Here is a 19,375-nt window from a genome sequence, read left to right on the forward strand (position 1 = left end):
ACATGTGTGCATCAAGCTACGCCTCCCTAGCTTCATTGGTTTACTTACGAAAAATTATGGTCGAATACTTTTTGAATAAATCTCGTATGTCTATTGAGTGTAGGGCTACCAGGAATTTAACTGGGTAAGCACGGACACCATGATTGACTACATATAGGCTACAGGTTGTCCCAAATTGTTCGCACAGCAGATATCTCTGCAACCATTGACTTTGGAAACATATTTTAAATTACAAAAAGAGTTTTCAAATGACGTGCTATTACTTTAAATCTGAATTTGTTTGAGGGGATCGTGTGAATAAAAAAGAAATGAACTTTTTAACGTTCTTCATTCAAAACGCTGTTATTGAAATGTAGATCGGTAGTTTTCAAAGTAAAGCTTTCGTGGAACCCTCGATGATGATAAAGCTGTTCTACGGACTCGAATAAATTATTGAATATTTATCAAAAAATAGTGTCCCTATTGCTGTTTCAGCAGCAGCATAATCCCAGAGCAAAATAAAAAGTGCTTTGGCACCGCTTAATATATTGTCATAAATCATTGCCCGGGGTGTCATTGACCCTCTTGAGATAGTCCTAAATTCAACAAGTAGATACGAGGTTAGAGCCTATTGGAGGCATATTCGTGAACAAGAGCTTTGATTGCAACTATTACCAGAAGAAAAGCATACTTAAAATGACTGTGCTTGAAATAATCATGATGCGAGTCATTGAATCACGGTGATCATCTCTTGAGTAAGAAATCAAGGAAACCCTCAAGGGTTTAAGTGAGAAGCATGACCGCCAAGAAGGTAAGCCTGACAGGGCTCTAGCACGAAGACCCGGGACAAATCGTATTTTTTTTTTTACACTATCGAGGAGTTCTACCAAAGATCTGTCGCGGTAAGCATCGAGATGCTCGTGGGTAAAATTTTATTCCTGCATGAAATGTGCGCTCTTAACGTTTTTTCCACAAAGTGGGCATATTCTATTTTCGAGGAGGATGTCACTCTTGGCTATTCATACGGAGGTTTTTTTAACAGCTGGCTGAGTGTAAAGAAAGAAAAGAAAGTGTTGAAAAAAAAAACACCCTATATGGATAACGAAGAGTGACATTCTGGCATATGGGGGACGATATATGTAAAGCATCAATAATAGATTAACTCTCTCACAGCGTCAATCCCAAGATATCTTGTCAAACGTGATCTGCCATTATTCCGGTCATCCCGAAACATCTCGGGTTTTTAGAACACTTTTATTTTGGCATTGACGAGACTAAAAAGCGTTAAAGTTGTTTTTACGTCAAACAAGTTTTCCATCTGCCCCCTCCAATCGGTCAACTGTCAGTGGAGAAACATTTTAAAAACCGCTGAAAGGGGTTACAAAAATCCATTATTATCTACGTTTCACGTAGAAAATGATTGATCTCTATTGAATTCTCAAAGAAATCTTATCAAAGTTTATATAGAAAGTCAATGTAAAATATAAATATCATCGAAACATTCCAGAAAAAATTCCGCAGAAACAACTGCATTGTAATTTTTAGTCTTTGAGGATTGAATTATCAAATTAGTCGCATTAATTGAACATGAAACAAAAAAAAAAACTTGGCTGATCGGGTTCAATGATATATTTCCTTCTTATATAGGAGAGAAGAACAAATCCCCGTTTCCATCACCAGATGGCATGATCTGTTTACGTTACGTAATTCATATTCCTTTTCTGATAAGTAAAGTATAAAGGAAAACCTTCAAACGTAATCGTGTCGGGAAGCAAGATCACATGCGAATGACTTTCAAACAAAGTTCATATGAATGATTAGAAGGAAATAATTAACTCACCCAGAGACAAAGGGGTTCGGCAGAAATCCTCGAGCTTCAGTAGCGAGCAAGGTAAGAAATATACAAAAGTTTTATGTGTCACAGATTTTTTTTCGTTTAATTTCCGAAAACACAATTTATCACGATTTTATCGTCGTTAGGACGTCTCGTCGGAAATCAAATTACACAGTGGAGCTATTTAAACATTTTTGTGTTGCTCATCAAGAAAATCGCAAATAATATTACTTCACTTATAGAAGAGCGGACTTATTCACTTATTGGTTAGAGCGTTCTAGAGAGGTTTTTTTTTTATGAAGCATGACAACACTACATCTATTACAGAATTAAAAACTTCCATCATAAGCTTTTTCAATTGAAAAAATCTGCAGCCTAGCTATCTTGCTATTTGAAACCGATTTTACTCCTTGATTCCAGTAGCGAAAGCCGTGTACGGTTGGGAAATAAAAGAAAGAGACAAAACCACGTGACGTGACAGCAACAGTAAGATATATTGGAAGAAAAATTAATCACAGGAAAAGTGATACCCCGGGCGATCAAAAAAATAGGGTCATGACCAAGTCTTCGTCCGTGTAATGAATTATAGCGTAATGTATACAAGAAAAATCATTTGAACGCGATTTTCTCAGATTACAGTTTTTGAGCTCATCCGTAAGGTTAAAAAAAATTATTGCACCGAAAATTCTGAAATGTCAAAAATGTTTATTCCGCCGGGATTACACTAATGAAGTTTTATAAAAGAACTTCTATAAAACTTGAGAAATGCCAACAATAAGATTATTGGTTACATTACAGAAAATCCAACCGATGATCTTATTGGTAGCATTTTTCAAGTTTTATAAAACGACTTTTATAAAAGTGGAAAAATGCAACCAATAAGAGCATTGGTTAATATTAGCAAATGCAACCGATCATCTTATTGGTTGTATTTCTCGAGTTTTATAAATGAATTTTTATGAAACACATATAGTGTGATCTTTAATAAACTTTATAGTGCCCAGCCTTAGGCTGGGATTACACTATAAAGTTTAATAAAAGTACTTTTATAAAACTTGAAAAATGCTACGAATAAGATTATTGGTTACATTCTAGAAAATGCAACCGAGGATCTTTTTGGTAGCATTTTTCAATATTTATAAAAGGACTTTTATCAAATTTGAAAAATTATAACGTATATTATAAATATATTATTATATATTAATTCAACCAATATGCATATTGGTTGCATTTTTGAGTTTGATAAAAAGCTCTTTTATAAAACTTGAAAAATCCAACCAATAAGCATATTGGTTACATTCGAGCAAATGCAACTGATGATCTTATTGGTTACATTTTTCGAGGCTTATAAAAGAACTGTTCTAAAACTTTTATAGTGTAATCCTGGCCTTAGACATATGTTAGTAACATGAACCTTGTGCTTTGGATATCTTACCATTCTTTAGAATTATACGAATTTTTAAAATTTGAAGAAAAATATATAAATTTCAAAAATCCATAATTAAACATTAAAAAAAAAAATACTTTCCATTGGTCAATTGCAAAAATCAATGTTATTTGCTAAAATATATCTAAAATATTCATTTTCTGCAAAAGTTCAGAATTTTTTTTAGAGTAGCAGTTTTGTTTTACCTTACGGAAAAGTAAAAAACTGCCATCTGAGAAAAGCCCGGGATTATACTATAAACGTTTGATAAAAGCCCTTTTATAAAACTTGAAAAGTGCTACCAACAAGATCACCGGTTGCATTTTCTAGAATGTAACCAATAATCTTATTGGTGACATTTTTCATGTAATCTAGGCCTCACACTATAGTAGTTATTCATTACTGTACTTCTTTCTTTTAATTTGAAAGAACAATTATCCCCATTGACACGAAATTTTTTGCATTTAGTTTGCAATCGAAAGAAATATTTTTCAAAGTCACTTTTGAAAAATCTATTTCAGAGGCCATGATTTTCCTTGAACCACTTTCCTGCAATGTCTATACCTTGATGGATGTATATGCCTCAGAGATGAACTGTTCATGATGCAGCGTTTGAGTGCTCTTACTGTAAACCAGAGGTCTTCACCCTTTTTCCCGTCGCGAGCACTGCGTGTGCCCATCATAAAAATAAGAGCACCCATACGGCAAATTTAGCATATGAATGGATGAGAAATCACGATGATTTCCATCCTTGTGAATGCGATTCGTACAATGTGTTTAATTGAAACGTTGATCAAGTGCTCGTGAGCATGAAATCGGGCACAAGCATCGAGCACTCTGGGTCGTTTAAGGAGCACCGTGGTGTTTGCCAGCAACGGGTTTGAGGCAGCACCTTCTAGAGATATAAAGCCTCTGCAGTGTGTGCCATAAACGTCATTCAGACAACCCAGCAAGTTTGCCACATTTTGAAACACAGCATCCTATTTCGTTTCTTCTTATTTTGGCGTAGAATCTTCCTGATTGGCTCACAAATACCGCATACTTATTGGATGTGGGGCATAGAAATCTCCAATTCTGAGCCCGATCATTTCTTTTCCTCGCAACGATGATACTCCGTCAAACCAGACGTTGGGTTCACCTTTATTGGTGGGTGAACTTCAATTCCTTTTTTTTTTTTCACAATAATAAAACTTTTCACATAATCAACATCACACGTATCTGCCACTTTGCATGATCTTTATTTGATCACTCAATAACGCAAATGGTCTCCATTATTTTTACAAACTACACGCCTCACATTCACGTCTGCACATAGGCAGCTCCCGAGACCCACTGATCGTCCAAGGTCTCTCTTCTGTCCTCCTTTGTCCCTCAAAGGCAGGTGTCCCGATATTTCGGCGATTCCATTTTAAAGAACAAGGAGGGTTCTCTTCGCTTCAACTTCTGCCATTCGTGTCTTTAGGAAGCACATCTCACACGCCCCCACCAAGAGAGAAACTTGCCTAGCAGAGGCTGGTTTTCTCTTAAAAACACAATAAGCATGAGTTTCTAATAAATCTTTCCCTCTCTTTACAAAAATTCACACATGGAATTCAGACTTACATACATGTTCAAAAAAAAACAAGAATTAAAATTTAAGCCAAAATACGTTCTGCAGTAGAGATGACCATATATGCATAAATATACATATCCATGTATTTGCATACATACACAACAATACTCACATATATGAAATATATATATTCTGTTTCCTGTCTGTTTGAAAGTTCCGGGTACAATACTATGATTAACTCACGTGTACGAAATGTACATAGCAATATCAAAAAATATATATATAGAATACATCCTTCAGATTTAATATCCGAATACGAGATACGCACATACATTACAAAAAAAAAAAATACTACAATCGTGATAATGCATCTGGTACCTGATTTAACGCACCAGCTTTATGTACAATCTGAAAATTCCATCTTTGCAGTGCCAGAGCCCAGCGCATCAATTTTGGGCTTTTGGGTGTTGTATCTTGCAAATAAGTCAGTGGATTGTGGTCAGTTATTATTTCGATTTTCGTCCCGATTACCCATTTTTCAAATTTCTTCAAAACAAAAAGAATGGCCCACGCTTCCTTTTCTATGGTGGCCCATTTCCTCTGAGTATCATTAAGTTTTTGACTCACGAAAGCGATCGGTTTGTACTGGCCCTCGGCATCCATCTGTGTGAGACATCCTCCTACCGCAACGCATGATGCATCTGCATGTACCTGAAAATTTTTGTTGAACTGTGGTGTAGCTAGATAAGTTACTCGGCATAATGCATCCTTTAACTTCTGGAAAGATTCTTCCTCTATCTTTCCCCAACAAACTTTATTTGGAGATCCCTTCTTGGTGAGGTCAGTCAAAGGCGCTGACAGGGCCGCGTAGTTTGGAATATATGAACGATAAAACCCCATTAACCCCAACACCGAGCGCACTTGTTTTTTATCAACAGGTGCCTTCAGGTTTTTGATAGCCAACACTTTTTCCTCGTCTGGCCCATGTCTTCCGTTCCCGATTCTATGTCCCAAGTATTTTATCTCTTTCGCTGCGAAGTTACATTTTTGCATACGTATGGAAAAACCGTAGTTATCTAGTTCTCTCAGCACTGCAGATATATGCATAAGGTGTTCCTCCCAGGTATTAGAAAATATTATTATATCGTCTATGTAAGCCTGAGCATATTCATGATGTTCCCTGAGAACCCGATTCATTTGTTTTTGAAACGTACCACTGGCCCCGACCAACCCGAACGGCATGGTCTTCCATTGGTATACGCCATTGTGAGTCGCGAAAGCCGTAAGATGTCGACAGTTTTCGTCCATTTTGATTTGCCAATATCCTTTCAATAAATCTAAGCTGGTAAGCCAACACGCCCCTCCTGCCACGTACATTAGTTCTTGAATGTCTTTCATCGGAAAGACGGGGACCTTAGTCACTGAATTCAGTGCTCGATAGTCAATACACATACGAATGGAGGAGTCTTTCTTTGCAACACATACTACAGGGTATACAATTTCTGCCTCTGAAATCTCAATAAGATTCCAGTCTAACAACTCCTGAATTTGTTTATCGACCTCTGCGCGATATGCCATTGGTATTTTGTAACAATGAGGTTTTTTCCGTGTGGCATTGGGTACCAATTCAATCGTGTGTTCGCCAACCTTAGCTGGTTGAACTGGTCTCGTGAACAAGATCCTATGCTTAAAAATGAGATTTTTCAAATCAGCTGATTGCCGTTTATTAAGTGAATCTATATTAAGATCATTTACCCCTTTAAAAAAATCAGTGGCCTTTGAAGTTTGGGTGGGGCATGTCTCCACTCTTCCAAAATCTTCATCCCCTTCGAAAATAATACTGGCCGAATTTACACATGAGGAGAATTTCCTGATTTTGTTTTCATGTACATGTTTTACACTGCCATCCCCCATCTCAATTAGAAATGAGTGCTGGCCCTTTTGTTCCTTGATAAAACCCGGACCTTGCCACCTAGCGTAGATTTTGCTGTTAGAGTCTGGTATTAACACTATGACTTTGTCCCCCTGTTTGAATGATCTAACCGAAGACCTCAGGTTATAATATTTCGCCATTCTATCTTGTTGTACTTGAGCTGTAAGATTTGCTTGTTCCGCTGCTCTTTCCAACCGACATTTCATATCATGTAGGTACAACGATATCGGTTTCGTGTTCAATTGCAACCCGTCATATTTACCTGTCCATGTATTTTTCAAAATGCATAATGGGCCTTGTGGAGGTCTGCCATATAGAAGTTGAAATGGTGCGACTCCCGTAGTATTATTAGGAATTTCCCGATACGCCCACAAAGCATATGGCAGTTGCAAATGCCATTTCCTACCTTCGGCGTGTATAATGTGGTTCAACATCCTTTTCAACGTTTGATTGAATCTTTCAACCAATCCATTTGATTGGGGGTATCCAGGAGTTGAAAATCTCGGGCACGCTCCAATTCTTCTCTCGAATTCTTTAGTCAACTCCGCATTGAAGTTAGTACCATTGTCTGATGCTATGACATTAGGTATGCCCGTTCTAGCAAAGATGCTTAATAATGCCTCACAAGTGCTTTTTGCAGAGATGCCAGTGAGTGGCAAAGCCTCCGCCCACCTGGTATGTTGATCGACCAGACATAAAATGTATTTATGCCCCTTAGAACTACTAGGGGTTATTGGACCGATTATGTCAACATTGACCACCTGGAAAGGCAATTCTGGTCTTGTTACGGGAGTTATTGGGGCTCTTTCCCTCGTTAATACTCGTTTAGTCAATTGACATTCTTCACATAGCTCACAGTACCTTTCGGCATCCTTCTTCAGAGTGTCCCAGAAGAAAGAGTACCGTATTCTTTCGATTGTTTTTCTTTTTCCCATGTGTCCTGCAAATACTGAGGAATGCGCTAGTTTCAATACTTCATCTCTTCTGCCCTTGGGCAGAACTAGCTGCATCACAGTTTCCCCCAGAATCTTATCTCGATGCCATAAAAGTTCCCCAGCAACAAAGTAGTTTGCTTTCCCAATTTTCGCGTTATCCCATGCTCCACGTAAATCCGTACACAAATTTTGTTCCCGAAGGAACTGATCTGTCGATGACAGCATTTTATCCTTTTCATCTAAATTGCTTCTTTCTTGATCCATCCCTTCATTATCAATTTCCTCGGAAAACTCGTAACTCTTGCCTTCTTGATCATTCTCGGACATTTTCGTGGGTTCCATCATCCCTGCCTTGGGGTTAATCTCCTCTATTTCTATTTTTCGAGTGTCGAGCGAATTCCCCTCTTCCACACACAGCATATTTCTTACGTCTGGTGGCAACAAAACGTCTTCCACCAAATTCTTTGCTATCGCACACAATACCTCCTGGTGTATCACGTTTGATCTATCCCCAACCGCCATTCCTAAAGGAATGCTTAAAAGTGGGCATTTTACCGCAGGTCCGAAAATACCTTTTATAAAAATAGTCGGCCTCCCTTCTGTTTGGATTTCAGGAAGTACATCCTGTCTTACTACGGTAATCTCACTACCAGAATCTACGAGAGCATAAACTAGTTTCCCGTTTACACTTATTGGAATTCTTTCTAATTTGCTAAGGTGTTCTCGAACAGACTTTCCCGAAGTTGTTTCCCCAAAAGATCGGACTTTTGCCACCACCACCCTTTCGTGTTCGTCTGTCTCTTCTCCCAAAGTTCGGGTATGGTTTATGTTAGCTTTTTTTTCACCTTCAAATTCAGTAAATTTCCGCTTCTCCAGAATGGGACAGTTACGTCTGAAATGAAATTTTGAATTACATTCAAAACAAGTGGGTTTTCTCCAACTCTCCCTGTATTGTGCTCCTTTACTGCTCCCATCGAAGAGTTTGTTCTCTGTCCGTCTATCGTGAAACTGCCCGTGAACTCTGTCACTCCAACTGCCTCGACGTTTTTCCCTCGGACTCGAAGCCATTTCTCTTCCCCTCGATGCGAAAAAAATATCACATTCTCTCCCAAGGTCCCTAGGTTTAAACCACTCCCCGTTTTGTCGGATTCCAATGTGGTACGCTGTCTCCCGGTCCAGTGTCTGGAATAACTTATCGGCTACAACCAATGAGTTCACACTTTCGAAATCCGTGGCTCCTCTCATCCTGATATATTGTTCCCATTGCGACGTAAGCCTTGTGGCAAACTGCATGAACGTCTCTTCCTGGTTCCGACTCGCTTTTTGGAAGTTTTCGAGACACGTCTGCGGGGAGGGCTGATACTCCCTCAACACAATTAATTTCAACTCCTTATAATCATCATATTTGTCACTGCTCAAACATGTCAATAGATTAGCAGCTCTCTCCCCCAGCATGCAAATCAAAATTTTTGCCCTTGCCGCCTCAGGTACATTTTCATACTCGAAAGCTTTCTCAAGACTGGTGAAAAAATAGCTCCAACCCTCAGGTTCAGACGGGACTTTGACTGTCAACATCTTTACTACCTTCACGAAATCATCTAAAGTCTTAACCTTACTTCCAGACTCGTTTGAGCCACTTTGATTTTCCATGCCAATACGCATTTTTTCTAGGGCTAAACGCTCCTCGCTTTCTAATCGAAATTGGAGTTCTCTTTCTCTTTGATAAATCTCTCTCTGAATCTCCTCCTTCTCTACTCTTTCGCGCCTTATAGTAATTAATAGTTCTCTAACTATTTCCTCATCGTATGCCTTATTACCCAAAATGATATCTTTCAATTCCATTACCTTGATATCAGGTGCCACTGCCTCACCAAGCTCAATGGCCAGTATCTTCAGTTCCTCTTTGCGGTATTTCATCAGAAAAGTCATTTTCCTGTCACTCAATGAACCGAAATTCAAAAACACTATCGGATTCCTACTATCTACCGAATTTGTTGAAAAATTAAAAAGTTTCATACAACGAATGATCTCACCCACGCATTTTTCTTCTTTTTTTTTTCGAAAGGCAAGGGAAAAAAAAAACCAAACAAAAAGACAGTAAAAATACAAGAAACACACTGATCACGATTTGCGGTTACACTGGCAACAAACACAAAAAAATAAAATCTTCAAACCAAAACTGTCTGAACTCCATATATTTACCGCCGAGAGAGAGAGAGAAAAAAAAAAATTACTCACGCCACCGAACTTATCGTTTGTACCAGGAGACTATCGTTTCCTTTTCGTTGTTTGGGTTCTCTTTTTGCCGGCGTCGCCTCGATGTATACGTTTGTTTCTCTCACTCGCTACCTATGTATCGGGCTCATCACAAACACATCACCAGTTTCTTCCGAAAGGCACCGCTGCTACCACTGTTGGGTTCACCTTTATTGGTGGGTGAACTTCAATTCCTTTTTTTTTTTTCACAATAATAAAACTTTTCACATAATCAACATCACACGTATCTGCCACTTTGCATGATCTTTATTTGATCACTCAATAACGCAAATGGTCTCCATTATTTTTACAAACTACACGCCTCACATTCACGTCTGCACATAGGCAGCTCCCGAGACCCACTGATCGTCCAAGGTCTCTCTTCTGTCCTCCTTTGTCCCTCAAAGGCAGGTGTCCCGATATTTCGGCGATTCCATTTTAAAGAACAAGGAGGGTTCTCTTCGCTTCAACTTCTGCCATTCGTGTCTTTAGGAAGCACATCTCACAGCCCGATCATTTCTTTTCCTCGCAACGATGATACTCCGTCAAACCAGACGCGACCCAGGCTCTGTCCCTTCCGGGAATAACGATGATACTGGCACGAGCGGGGAATTTTTTCCCCCTGAATATTCTGAGGGAAAATGGACTACTTACTGACGTCACAAGTAGACTGCAGAGGCCTTCTATCTCTAAGAGGTGCTGGTTGAGGCACCACAGAGAGTTGTAGTGGAATAAAACGACTGCGATGCTATCTGTTAGTCAGAATTGTAATTAATTTTGCAGATCGGTGTATTTGTGTATTTGAAATTCCAGGTCGCCTACATCAGACGTACCACTTCTTATATCTTTCTATCAGTAACTGTTTCGAAGTTATATCATTTCAAAAGTTAGGGAGAACTTTCTGAAACAGCCCGTGTAAGAAATTTCTGAGGTTTTTTTAACGTAGGTGAGATCAATGATGAGGGTTAATTAACGAATTATACTGCATTTTTCCAATCGTATATGAATTATTAGATGTTTCATTTTTCTCTCTCTCTCGATTAATTATCCATCCCTGTAAGTGATAGCTGACAGTAAATCCCGATAATCCTCAGTGGCAGGGCATTGGCTGGTTGTTTCCTACCGATCTTTTAGTGTTACCTAATGGTATAGAGATACTTTGATCATTTGCATCACATGATTACATTATCCAAAGTTTGTTCGAAGAGATAAGATATGGAAAAAAGGTCTGACTTTTTAATCGCAGAAATCGAGAAAAAAAACTCCCCAAAATTTGCATTCAAAAATATATTTTTTTATCAGGAGATAAAAAATATCAGAGATAACATTCCCTATTTCGTAAAACTGGATGTGATAAGATACATAGATAGATCTAGAGAGGCAGAGTTAATAATAACTTAACCATTCGCACTTCATTTATGAGGTAAGGAAAAACTTGTTAAATCAACAAGTCGTAAATAATTTCGATTAGTAAGTTTTAAATTTTCAATTTTGCAGTTTCCACGTAATTCACATAATTTAATTAATTATATGTTATACGATTGATAAATTTGGCTAATGAAACGACACATAATCTGATGTTTTTGGTAACAAATCTTCGTAGGGCCGGTATTAAACTATAAAAGTTTTGTAAAAGTTCTTTTATAAAACTTGAAAAATGCAGCCATCAAGGTCACCGGTTGCATTTTCTAGAATGTAACCAATAACCTTATTGGTTAGATTTTGCAAGTTTTATAAAAGGAATTTTATCAAACTTTTACAGTGTAATACCGGCCTAAGTCTGTTAATGTTTTCAAAAATGATCTGTATGCGAGAGATTTCCGTCTTTATTTCGAAAAAAAACCCTAATATTTGCGCAGGTTAAAAGTATGGATTTCGTATTTTTAAATTTTTCATGTGGTTTCTTGAATGTTCTAATATTATTAGAACATTCAAGATAACAGTGTGTATATCATGTGTTCTATTTATGCATATAATTTTTACTCAATTCATCAATCATTCTGATAGCTATGCAGGCTGTTCCAAATTGTTTGTACAGCGGATATCTCTGCAACCGTTGACTTCAGAAAAAATTGAAAACAACATTTTCAATTACGAAAATTTTTCAAATGATGTGCGTTTACTTAAAATGTCTTAAATTTTCCAAGGGTATATATATGTAAAAAAAATTGAGAAATTAACTTTATATGGTAGAACCTGTGTGATATAACTTCCAGTTAGTGAAATGCAAATGCGGCTCTGATAAGTCATCCACAAAAAATTGTAAATTTTAGATGCGATATAAACAGAGCTATTTGACTTTAACGTTTTAAGCATTTGTCGCCAATGTTTGGGTTCACCCATAAGAAACGTAAATTAAATTCAAAGTTTTTTTATTTCTGTAATTGTCAAAAAATGTAATTGTCATTTTATTGTGAATAAAAATATGGAATGCTTAATTTTATTCTATTATGTGCACAGTGCCTAGAAATGGTGAATTTTGAGCCAATGAAATACGAATATAAATACAAAGGCCACAACGGGCAAATTGCCCAAAGAGATGGGTGGCTAAAAAGTGGCTTGAAAAAAGATGCCCATGAAAACTTGCCAAAAAACATAGTGATTTTATTTATTTTTTTAACCACATTGCGATGAATTCGAAATGGTCGCCTTGCTATAACATGACAAAAGTGAAGAATATACCCACTTTCCTGTAATGTCTTTAGGCAATGGTTGCGTGCATATATACCTCATAGATGAACTGTTCTAGTTTATACAGCGTTTGAAGACTTGCTATAAACAACGACTTTCAGATGGTTCTACGGAAAGAAGTACAGCGGAGCCTCAATAATTCGAAGTGAACGTCTAGTGAAATGAAACAACTGTAATGTCATCTATTAGTCAAAATTATAATTAATTTAACAAACCGATGTACTTGAAATTCCAAGCTCGCCCATCAAACGTACCTCTTTCATCTTCTTATCCGTCACTGTTTCTAAGTTATATCATTTCATAGTTAGCGACTTCTATCAGAGACACCCCAGTATAGATTTATTTTTTTTAAGTAAATTTAATTAAGAATGTCGTGTATCATAAATTTTTTGATTAAATATAATTTCAATATAAATTTTGATCTTCGAAATCTGGTTCATCCGGCCAATGTTCGCGTTTCGTGCTCTGGGCGGCCTGTATATTGTCGATACGTATATTTGGATCTCTGAGATATTGATATCACATTTCCTTGATCAAATGTTAGTTATGGCTAATTATAAATGATAGAGGCCGGCGCCACTTCGGGTTTTGGTAGTAACATATATACCATAAAGTTCTCAGTGTTCTACAAGTTTTATTATGATGAATGGGTTATTTTTTAAATTCGATGCATTCTTTCTTGTTCGATTGGTTATCGATATATAAATCGAACCGGTGAAGAAAATAATAGAAAAACAAAGAAACGTACGAAAGACCAGAGACAATTTCAGATTAAGAAGAATGACCCTAAATCAAAAGTGGAATATGCAGAACTTTGTACGAAAGCGGATTACAGATGTGAGGAAGTTTAATTGCAATATTGTAAAGAGAGCATTGGAAGGTAATAGGAGCTTAAAGTCAGCAAAACGAAAACTGTGTGTTGGGAGAAAGGAAATTGTTGCACTAAAAAGGAAAGATGGAACCATCACACAAAAGATGGAAATGAAATCATTAGTATTGTTGAAGAATTTTATAATACTCTATACAAACATGAAGAACAGGATCGGAACAAAGGAAAGGGAGCAGGAAGAGAAGATAATGGAGCCAAATTTGTGCAAGTAGCACCTGTGGAAAGAAAGAGAAAGTCTATAAGGCTATATATAAGATGCATGAAAAAAGGGAAATGCCCAGGTGAAGATGGGATTTCAATAGACATTATTAAAGAAGCAGAAGAAGAATTTGCCAGTATGCTAGCTGCTTTGTTCACAAATTGTCTCACAAAATCGGATGTGCCTGAAGATTGGAACAACGCAATGATGGTTCTTTTTTACAAAAAGGGTGAAAAAGAGGATATTAAGAATTGTCGACCAATCAGTCTCTTATCAGTAATTTATAAAATCTTCACCAAAGTGCTAACATATAGGCTTGAACCCACATTGAACGAAGCCCAACCAAAAGAACAAGCAGGACTTCGAAGTGGATTCAGTACAATCACAATGCACATCCAAACAATCAGGCAGCTCAGAGGGACACAAGGAATACGAATTACCATTGTGTATGGTCTTCATTGATTTTGAGAAAGCGTTTGGCTCTGTCTTCACATCTGCTATTGTTAAAGCTCTAGATATAATTGGGGTAGAGAAGACTTACATCACAATATCATCAAGAAAATATATGACAAAGCAACTGCAACAATTTGTTATGGATAAAGGAAAAGCAAAAATTAAACTCAGAGAAGGAGTCTCATCATCTGGACTCTTACAACAATGACGAATACGTGATTACATAAAATGTTTTTGTGGAAAAACGTTTCCTTCGTTTACCATATCAGTAGATACACAAAAACAATGGAGAAAAATATGCAGAAAAACACAACTCGAATAAGAAAACCCAAAGTCCAAAAATAAATAAATAGTCGCGGCAATTTTGTTACCCATTTTGTTCAGGAAAAGGACTCTCTACAGGCAGCTAGCTATGAGATAAAACTGAAGCATGTTATTCATGTGATTAAAATTTATCTTACTAGCAAAGACATCAGAAAATGAAAGGTAAAAAATAAAGGGTTCAAGTAATCAACGAAGTAGACTCATATCATTTTCGACAGAGAACATTTGATTTATTGTATCAGTGGCTTTTTTTTTTCACCTTTTCTGATTATTTACATAACAGAAAAAAAAGTTAATGTGTTCCGGCACATGAGTAATGTTTGATACGTACTGCAAACATTTTTGTAATGAACACGTTTATCTTTTACGTATCTTTGATTTAGAACAGAGTGAAAATGAGAGTTGCTGTCGTCGGAGGTGGACCGGCAGGCATTGGTGCCATGAAAAGCCTGTTGGAGGAAGGCATAGAGCCTGTGTGCTTCGAAAAAACTGGCCATTATGGAGGTAAGATATCAATAAGTTAATTACTACTCACTCAACCTTGAGCGATATGGGAATTACAATATGGCATTTAACATGAATGAGAATCGGCGAAAATTTGTAATAAAGTCGAACGCCACTTATTAGAATCACAGATGTTGTCATTCCGGCATTGCTACCATTTTTGCAAGGTACGGAGAGCGGAACAATATCACAACATGGAAAATTCATTTATAATTATCATGATTTTGATTTATGCCATCAATTCTTCTTGTCGATTTTTTATGGCGCATTTTGAAGCTAAGGTGGAGATAAGATCGTTATCGTTAAGATTAAGTTATCGCTATCAACCTGCAAGACCATGTAAGAGGTCAGCTTTTGTACTACCCCACCCCCTAATTATTTATAACCATTGCCGTACTCTGTTCACAATGCCCTATTCGGGCAATGGTATAGCTGCTGTCATTCCATGTAGACATGAAAAATTACACTTCTAATAGCTCACCTATAGGGGACACGAATATAATGTAAAAAAAAACAACCCTTGTTTCAGTTCTTGGTCAGTTTCACAGCTACTCGGCCGGAAGATTTTCTCACGGATCGTACCGTACATTAAAAAAAATTCATAATCCGTAAAACACGTTAGATAGTTCCTCCTCAGAAGATTTCTCATATCTCCTTTAAAAAAAATGACAATTTACTCATGCAGCAGATAAATGTATAGTAAAAATTTCCTATAACGAGTACAGCTGAAAACAAGAATCTCGCTTTAACAAGTGATTTGAATGATTTTCAAACAGCTAATGTTAAAGATACAAAAAATATCCGGTTATAGCGAGTTTAAGATAATGATTCGTTATAACGGCAACATAATTTTCCATAAAGGTCAGTTTTTCTCTATTTCCCCCTTGCAGAATTGTTGGAGTCAGAAGCAAAGGGATGCAAGTGATCAAAACTGAGTTTAGAGAAAGTCAATTTAAAAATCATTGTAACATTATAAATTCTATGTTGTCATAGATATATAATATAAACTGCTCTGTAATCTTATGTCTATGTATGTAGTAGTCAAACTAGTGGCCGCTAGGATGCAGCCCCTGTATATAGAATGGGTCTGTTCTTCTGCCAGTTTCCAATAACATGAAATTCTATGCAGAAAATCAACTGCTCAAAAATTAATTTCCCGACTATAGAGTCCTATTCATTCACTAATATTAGAACAAAATGATCTAAAAGACAATTTTAATGTAGATACAGCAGGAATTTTCTACAATGTATAACATGACGAGAAAAAAATTGAAATTCGCTTATAACGAATGTGCGTTATAACGAAAAGTTTTGTAAATGGAAGTCTTTTGTATTCATTCAAAAAAGAGATTGAATTCCGTTCCAGGTCTTTGGCGGTATCACGACGATGACGTCGATGGTTTGGCTTCGGTCATGAAGACTACAGTCATCAATTCGAGCAAAGAAATGGGAGCACTCAGTGATTACGTACCAGATGAAACTTTACCTAATTACATGCATAATAAAGAAATTTTCGCATCCTTCACGGAATATGTGCGGAAATACGATTTGGAGAAACACATTACTTACAACAGAGACGTTATTAAGGCAAGAAATTTTTTTTTTTTAAATTTGCATGAGAATTCTGAACGTTCAGAGAAATGAAATTTTCCATAACTATTCGTAAGAGAAGCTATATAAAGCTCAATAAAGAGATATAGGTATTTCAGGGAAGGAAAATTCATCTCTGCCCTCACGGGGACTTGAACCCCGGTCTCTCGCTTGCCAGCAAAATAACGTGCCGTCCATTGCAAGGAGCCATTCAGCATACACATACAGTCCGGGGGAAGGGGGGGGGAAAGAATTCTGTTTTCATAGTTTCGTTGTTAGAGCACTCGCCCGCAAAGCGAAAGAAGGGTGGTTCGAGTCTCCGTGAGGGCAGAGATGAATTTTCCTTCCCTGAAACACCTATATCTCTTCATTAAGACAGTTTTCCGTATTTGTTGTATTAACAGGGAAGAATGCCATCTTTCCACATAAGCTATATTGAATCATAAATTTAATTTTTACATTGAAAACGTAAATTATAAGTATGTAAAATGTAAATGTTATTATACAATATTGTGCATGTGCAAGTAATTAAAATGATTTAATTTTGATAATTTCTGTCACGCAGGTAGAAAAGGCTGAAGATTACGACAGCACGGGAAGAATAAAAGTTGCAACCAAAGATACGAAAACAGGGAAAATAGAAGAAGACAATTATGATGGATGTCTCGTTTGCACTGGGCATCATGTTTACCCCAATGTTCCATCGTTCCCAGGACAAGAGAAATTCAAGGGGAAAGCTGTGCACACGCACAGTCTGAAGAAAGTCGACCAGTTCGCCGATCAAGTGGTCGTAGTAGTCGGCGTCGGGAATTCCGGAATGGATGCTGCCGTGGAAATAAGTGCTGTTGCTGAACAGGTAAAAATTTAAAATGTACAAGGTGCATAGCTAAGTTCCCTTGCCGCAAATTACTGGCGAACCGTTGATCCTAGTGATGCTTTCAATTCGGAAAGTATACAAATAACGTGTTGATTTCAAATACGTCATTCATATTGCAAAAGGTGTATAGTTATTTAAATGAAAACTCTCAGCGAATATTGCACGTGAAACCGTGGTATTATTTTGGTGGGCTCAAGAGAGACGGGGCAACAAATTTCTAATTGGAAGTTAAGAGGACATGATGTCCGTATAAAAAGTTAATTTTTTTATTTAAATAACTATACAACCCTTTGTAACATGAACTGAATGACGTATTGAGGTCTACACCTTATTTGAATACTTTTTCTAATTGGAAGTATATCTGTAGCATCGATGGTTCACGAGTAATTTGCGGTAAGGGGACTTAGCTATGTACCCTGTATATTACCAGTTTGAAAAAACTACTGTATGAACTAAAATATTTCTCAATAGTTTCTTCCTGAATGGAAAATATTTTACCTTAACTTTTACGCTATATAATGCTTTCCGACTAGGTTTGCGTATCTGAAGTATTTACCTATTTCTAAGCGTTTGAAAATTCTACAAAAACAAATATTAAGATAAAAGAGCGCATCTTTATCGTTATGTCTTATGTACAATTTGAATGACTGATTTCCGTTGCAGGTTTATCTGAGTACCCGGCGTGGTACGTGGGTGTTACCGAGAATTGGCCCGGCTGGTGTCCCAATCGATGTAGCACTCGGCTCCAAATTCTTCAATTTCATTTTCCAACTAACGCCTATAAAGTTCTCCGCATGGTTTATGGAGCTCTTTTTGAATAGATGGTTCGATCACTCGATGTATAATCTCAAACCGGAACACGGCTTCTTCGGTCAACATCCAACCGTCAGCGACACGCTGCCAGTGAAACTTCTGACGGGAGTCGTGAAAATTCGCAAGAACATCAAGGAATTCACGGAAAATGGCGTCATCTTCGAAAACGAGAATGAAGAGTTGAAAGTCGATTCTGTGGTATTCGCGACCGGTTATAAGATCCATTTCCCGTTCCTGAGCGAAGATCTCTCTGTCATCAAGAATAATCGAGTCCACCTATACAAGTTCATGTATCCACCTCACTTACCACACAAGACATTGGCTTTGATCGGTCTTATACAATCGGTTGGCGCCGGTTTCCCTATTGGTGAAGCTCAGTGCCGCTTGGCTGCGTTGGTCTTTAATGGTAAAGTGAAATTACCGAACAAGAGAGACATGGAGGTGGACATCAAACGGTACGACGACGAGATCGACCGACGATACGTCAAGACAGAACGGCATACGATACAAGTGGATTATATCCCTTATCTGGATGAAATCTGTGATTTATTTGGAGCTAAACCAAATTTGCTGAAGTATTTATTCACTGATCCCAAGCTGTTCTGGGCTATGATGTTTGGACCATCGTTGCCTTATCAGTATAGACTTGAAGGACCGCATGCTTGGTCCGGAGCGAGAGACGCCATCTTGAGTTACAAGAAGCGAATAATGAAACCATTGAAAGAAGACTACGATCCCAATACGCGAAAAGAAAGGAGCATGATCAAGATTTTAGGACTGATAATTGCCATCTTTTTTCTAGGCCGTCTTATTTTCGGCATTTGAAGAAACTTGTTCAAACTTATAGATCGGGTGTGATATCAGTATTATTTTCTGATTCTTAGTTGAGACCGTCGATCGGTGCAATGAATTGATGCGGAAAAACTTGCTGATGATGATTACTTGCTGTGTTTAGATTGCCAGTTTCCTTGATCAAAGATGCATTCGTTAAACAGGATGATTAATTAGGAAAGAAAATGTTACATTTTTACTTAACACAATATTGTCACAATCAGTGTTGTTTTCATCGAAACTTTCAAAAGTAATTGCAAACAGAAAAAAATAAATATTTTTGACATTA

The 19,375-nt window shown here is 37.3% G+C and overlaps 2 protein-coding genes across 3 annotated transcripts; one reads left to right on the forward strand and one right to left on the reverse strand.

Moving 5' to 3' along the window:
- Window positions 1–1,730: 1,730 nt before the first annotated feature.
- LOC149079021 (flavin-containing monooxygenase 5-like) lies at window positions 1,731–19,375 on the forward strand. 2 transcript variants are annotated; one of them, XM_089241283.1, is made up of 5 exons: window positions 1,731–1,870; window positions 14,855–14,975; window positions 16,342–16,562; window positions 17,131–17,421; window positions 18,106–19,375. In XM_089241283.1, exons 2-5 carry the CDS (start codon window positions 14,867–14,869, stop codon window positions 19,078–19,080), a joined length of 1,596 nt encoding a protein of 531 aa, XP_089097409.1. In that variant the 5' UTR covers window positions 1,731–1,870; window positions 14,855–14,866; the 3' UTR covers window positions 19,081–19,375. The 2 variants fall into 2 exon arrangements, with proteins under 2 accessions (XP_089097409.1, XP_089097410.1); XM_089241284.1 differs by having other exon boundaries at window positions 1,781–1,870; window positions 14,860–14,975.
- On the reverse strand, window positions 5,143–9,588 carry LOC149079022 (uncharacterized). The gene has a single exon (XM_089240482.1). The coding sequence runs from the start codon at window positions 9,586–9,588 to the stop codon at window positions 5,143–5,145; it is 4,446 nt and encodes a 1,481-aa protein (XP_089096608.1).

The sequence above is a fragment of the Pholcus phalangioides genome, unplaced genomic scaffold (assembly GCF_987345545.1).
Source record: "Pholcus phalangioides strain wild (caught in Gottingen) unplaced genomic scaffold, Ppha-v1.0 ptg000013l_1, whole genome shotgun sequence".
NCBI classification, from domain to species: Eukaryota; Metazoa; Arthropoda; class Arachnida; order Araneae; family Pholcidae; genus Pholcus; species Pholcus phalangioides.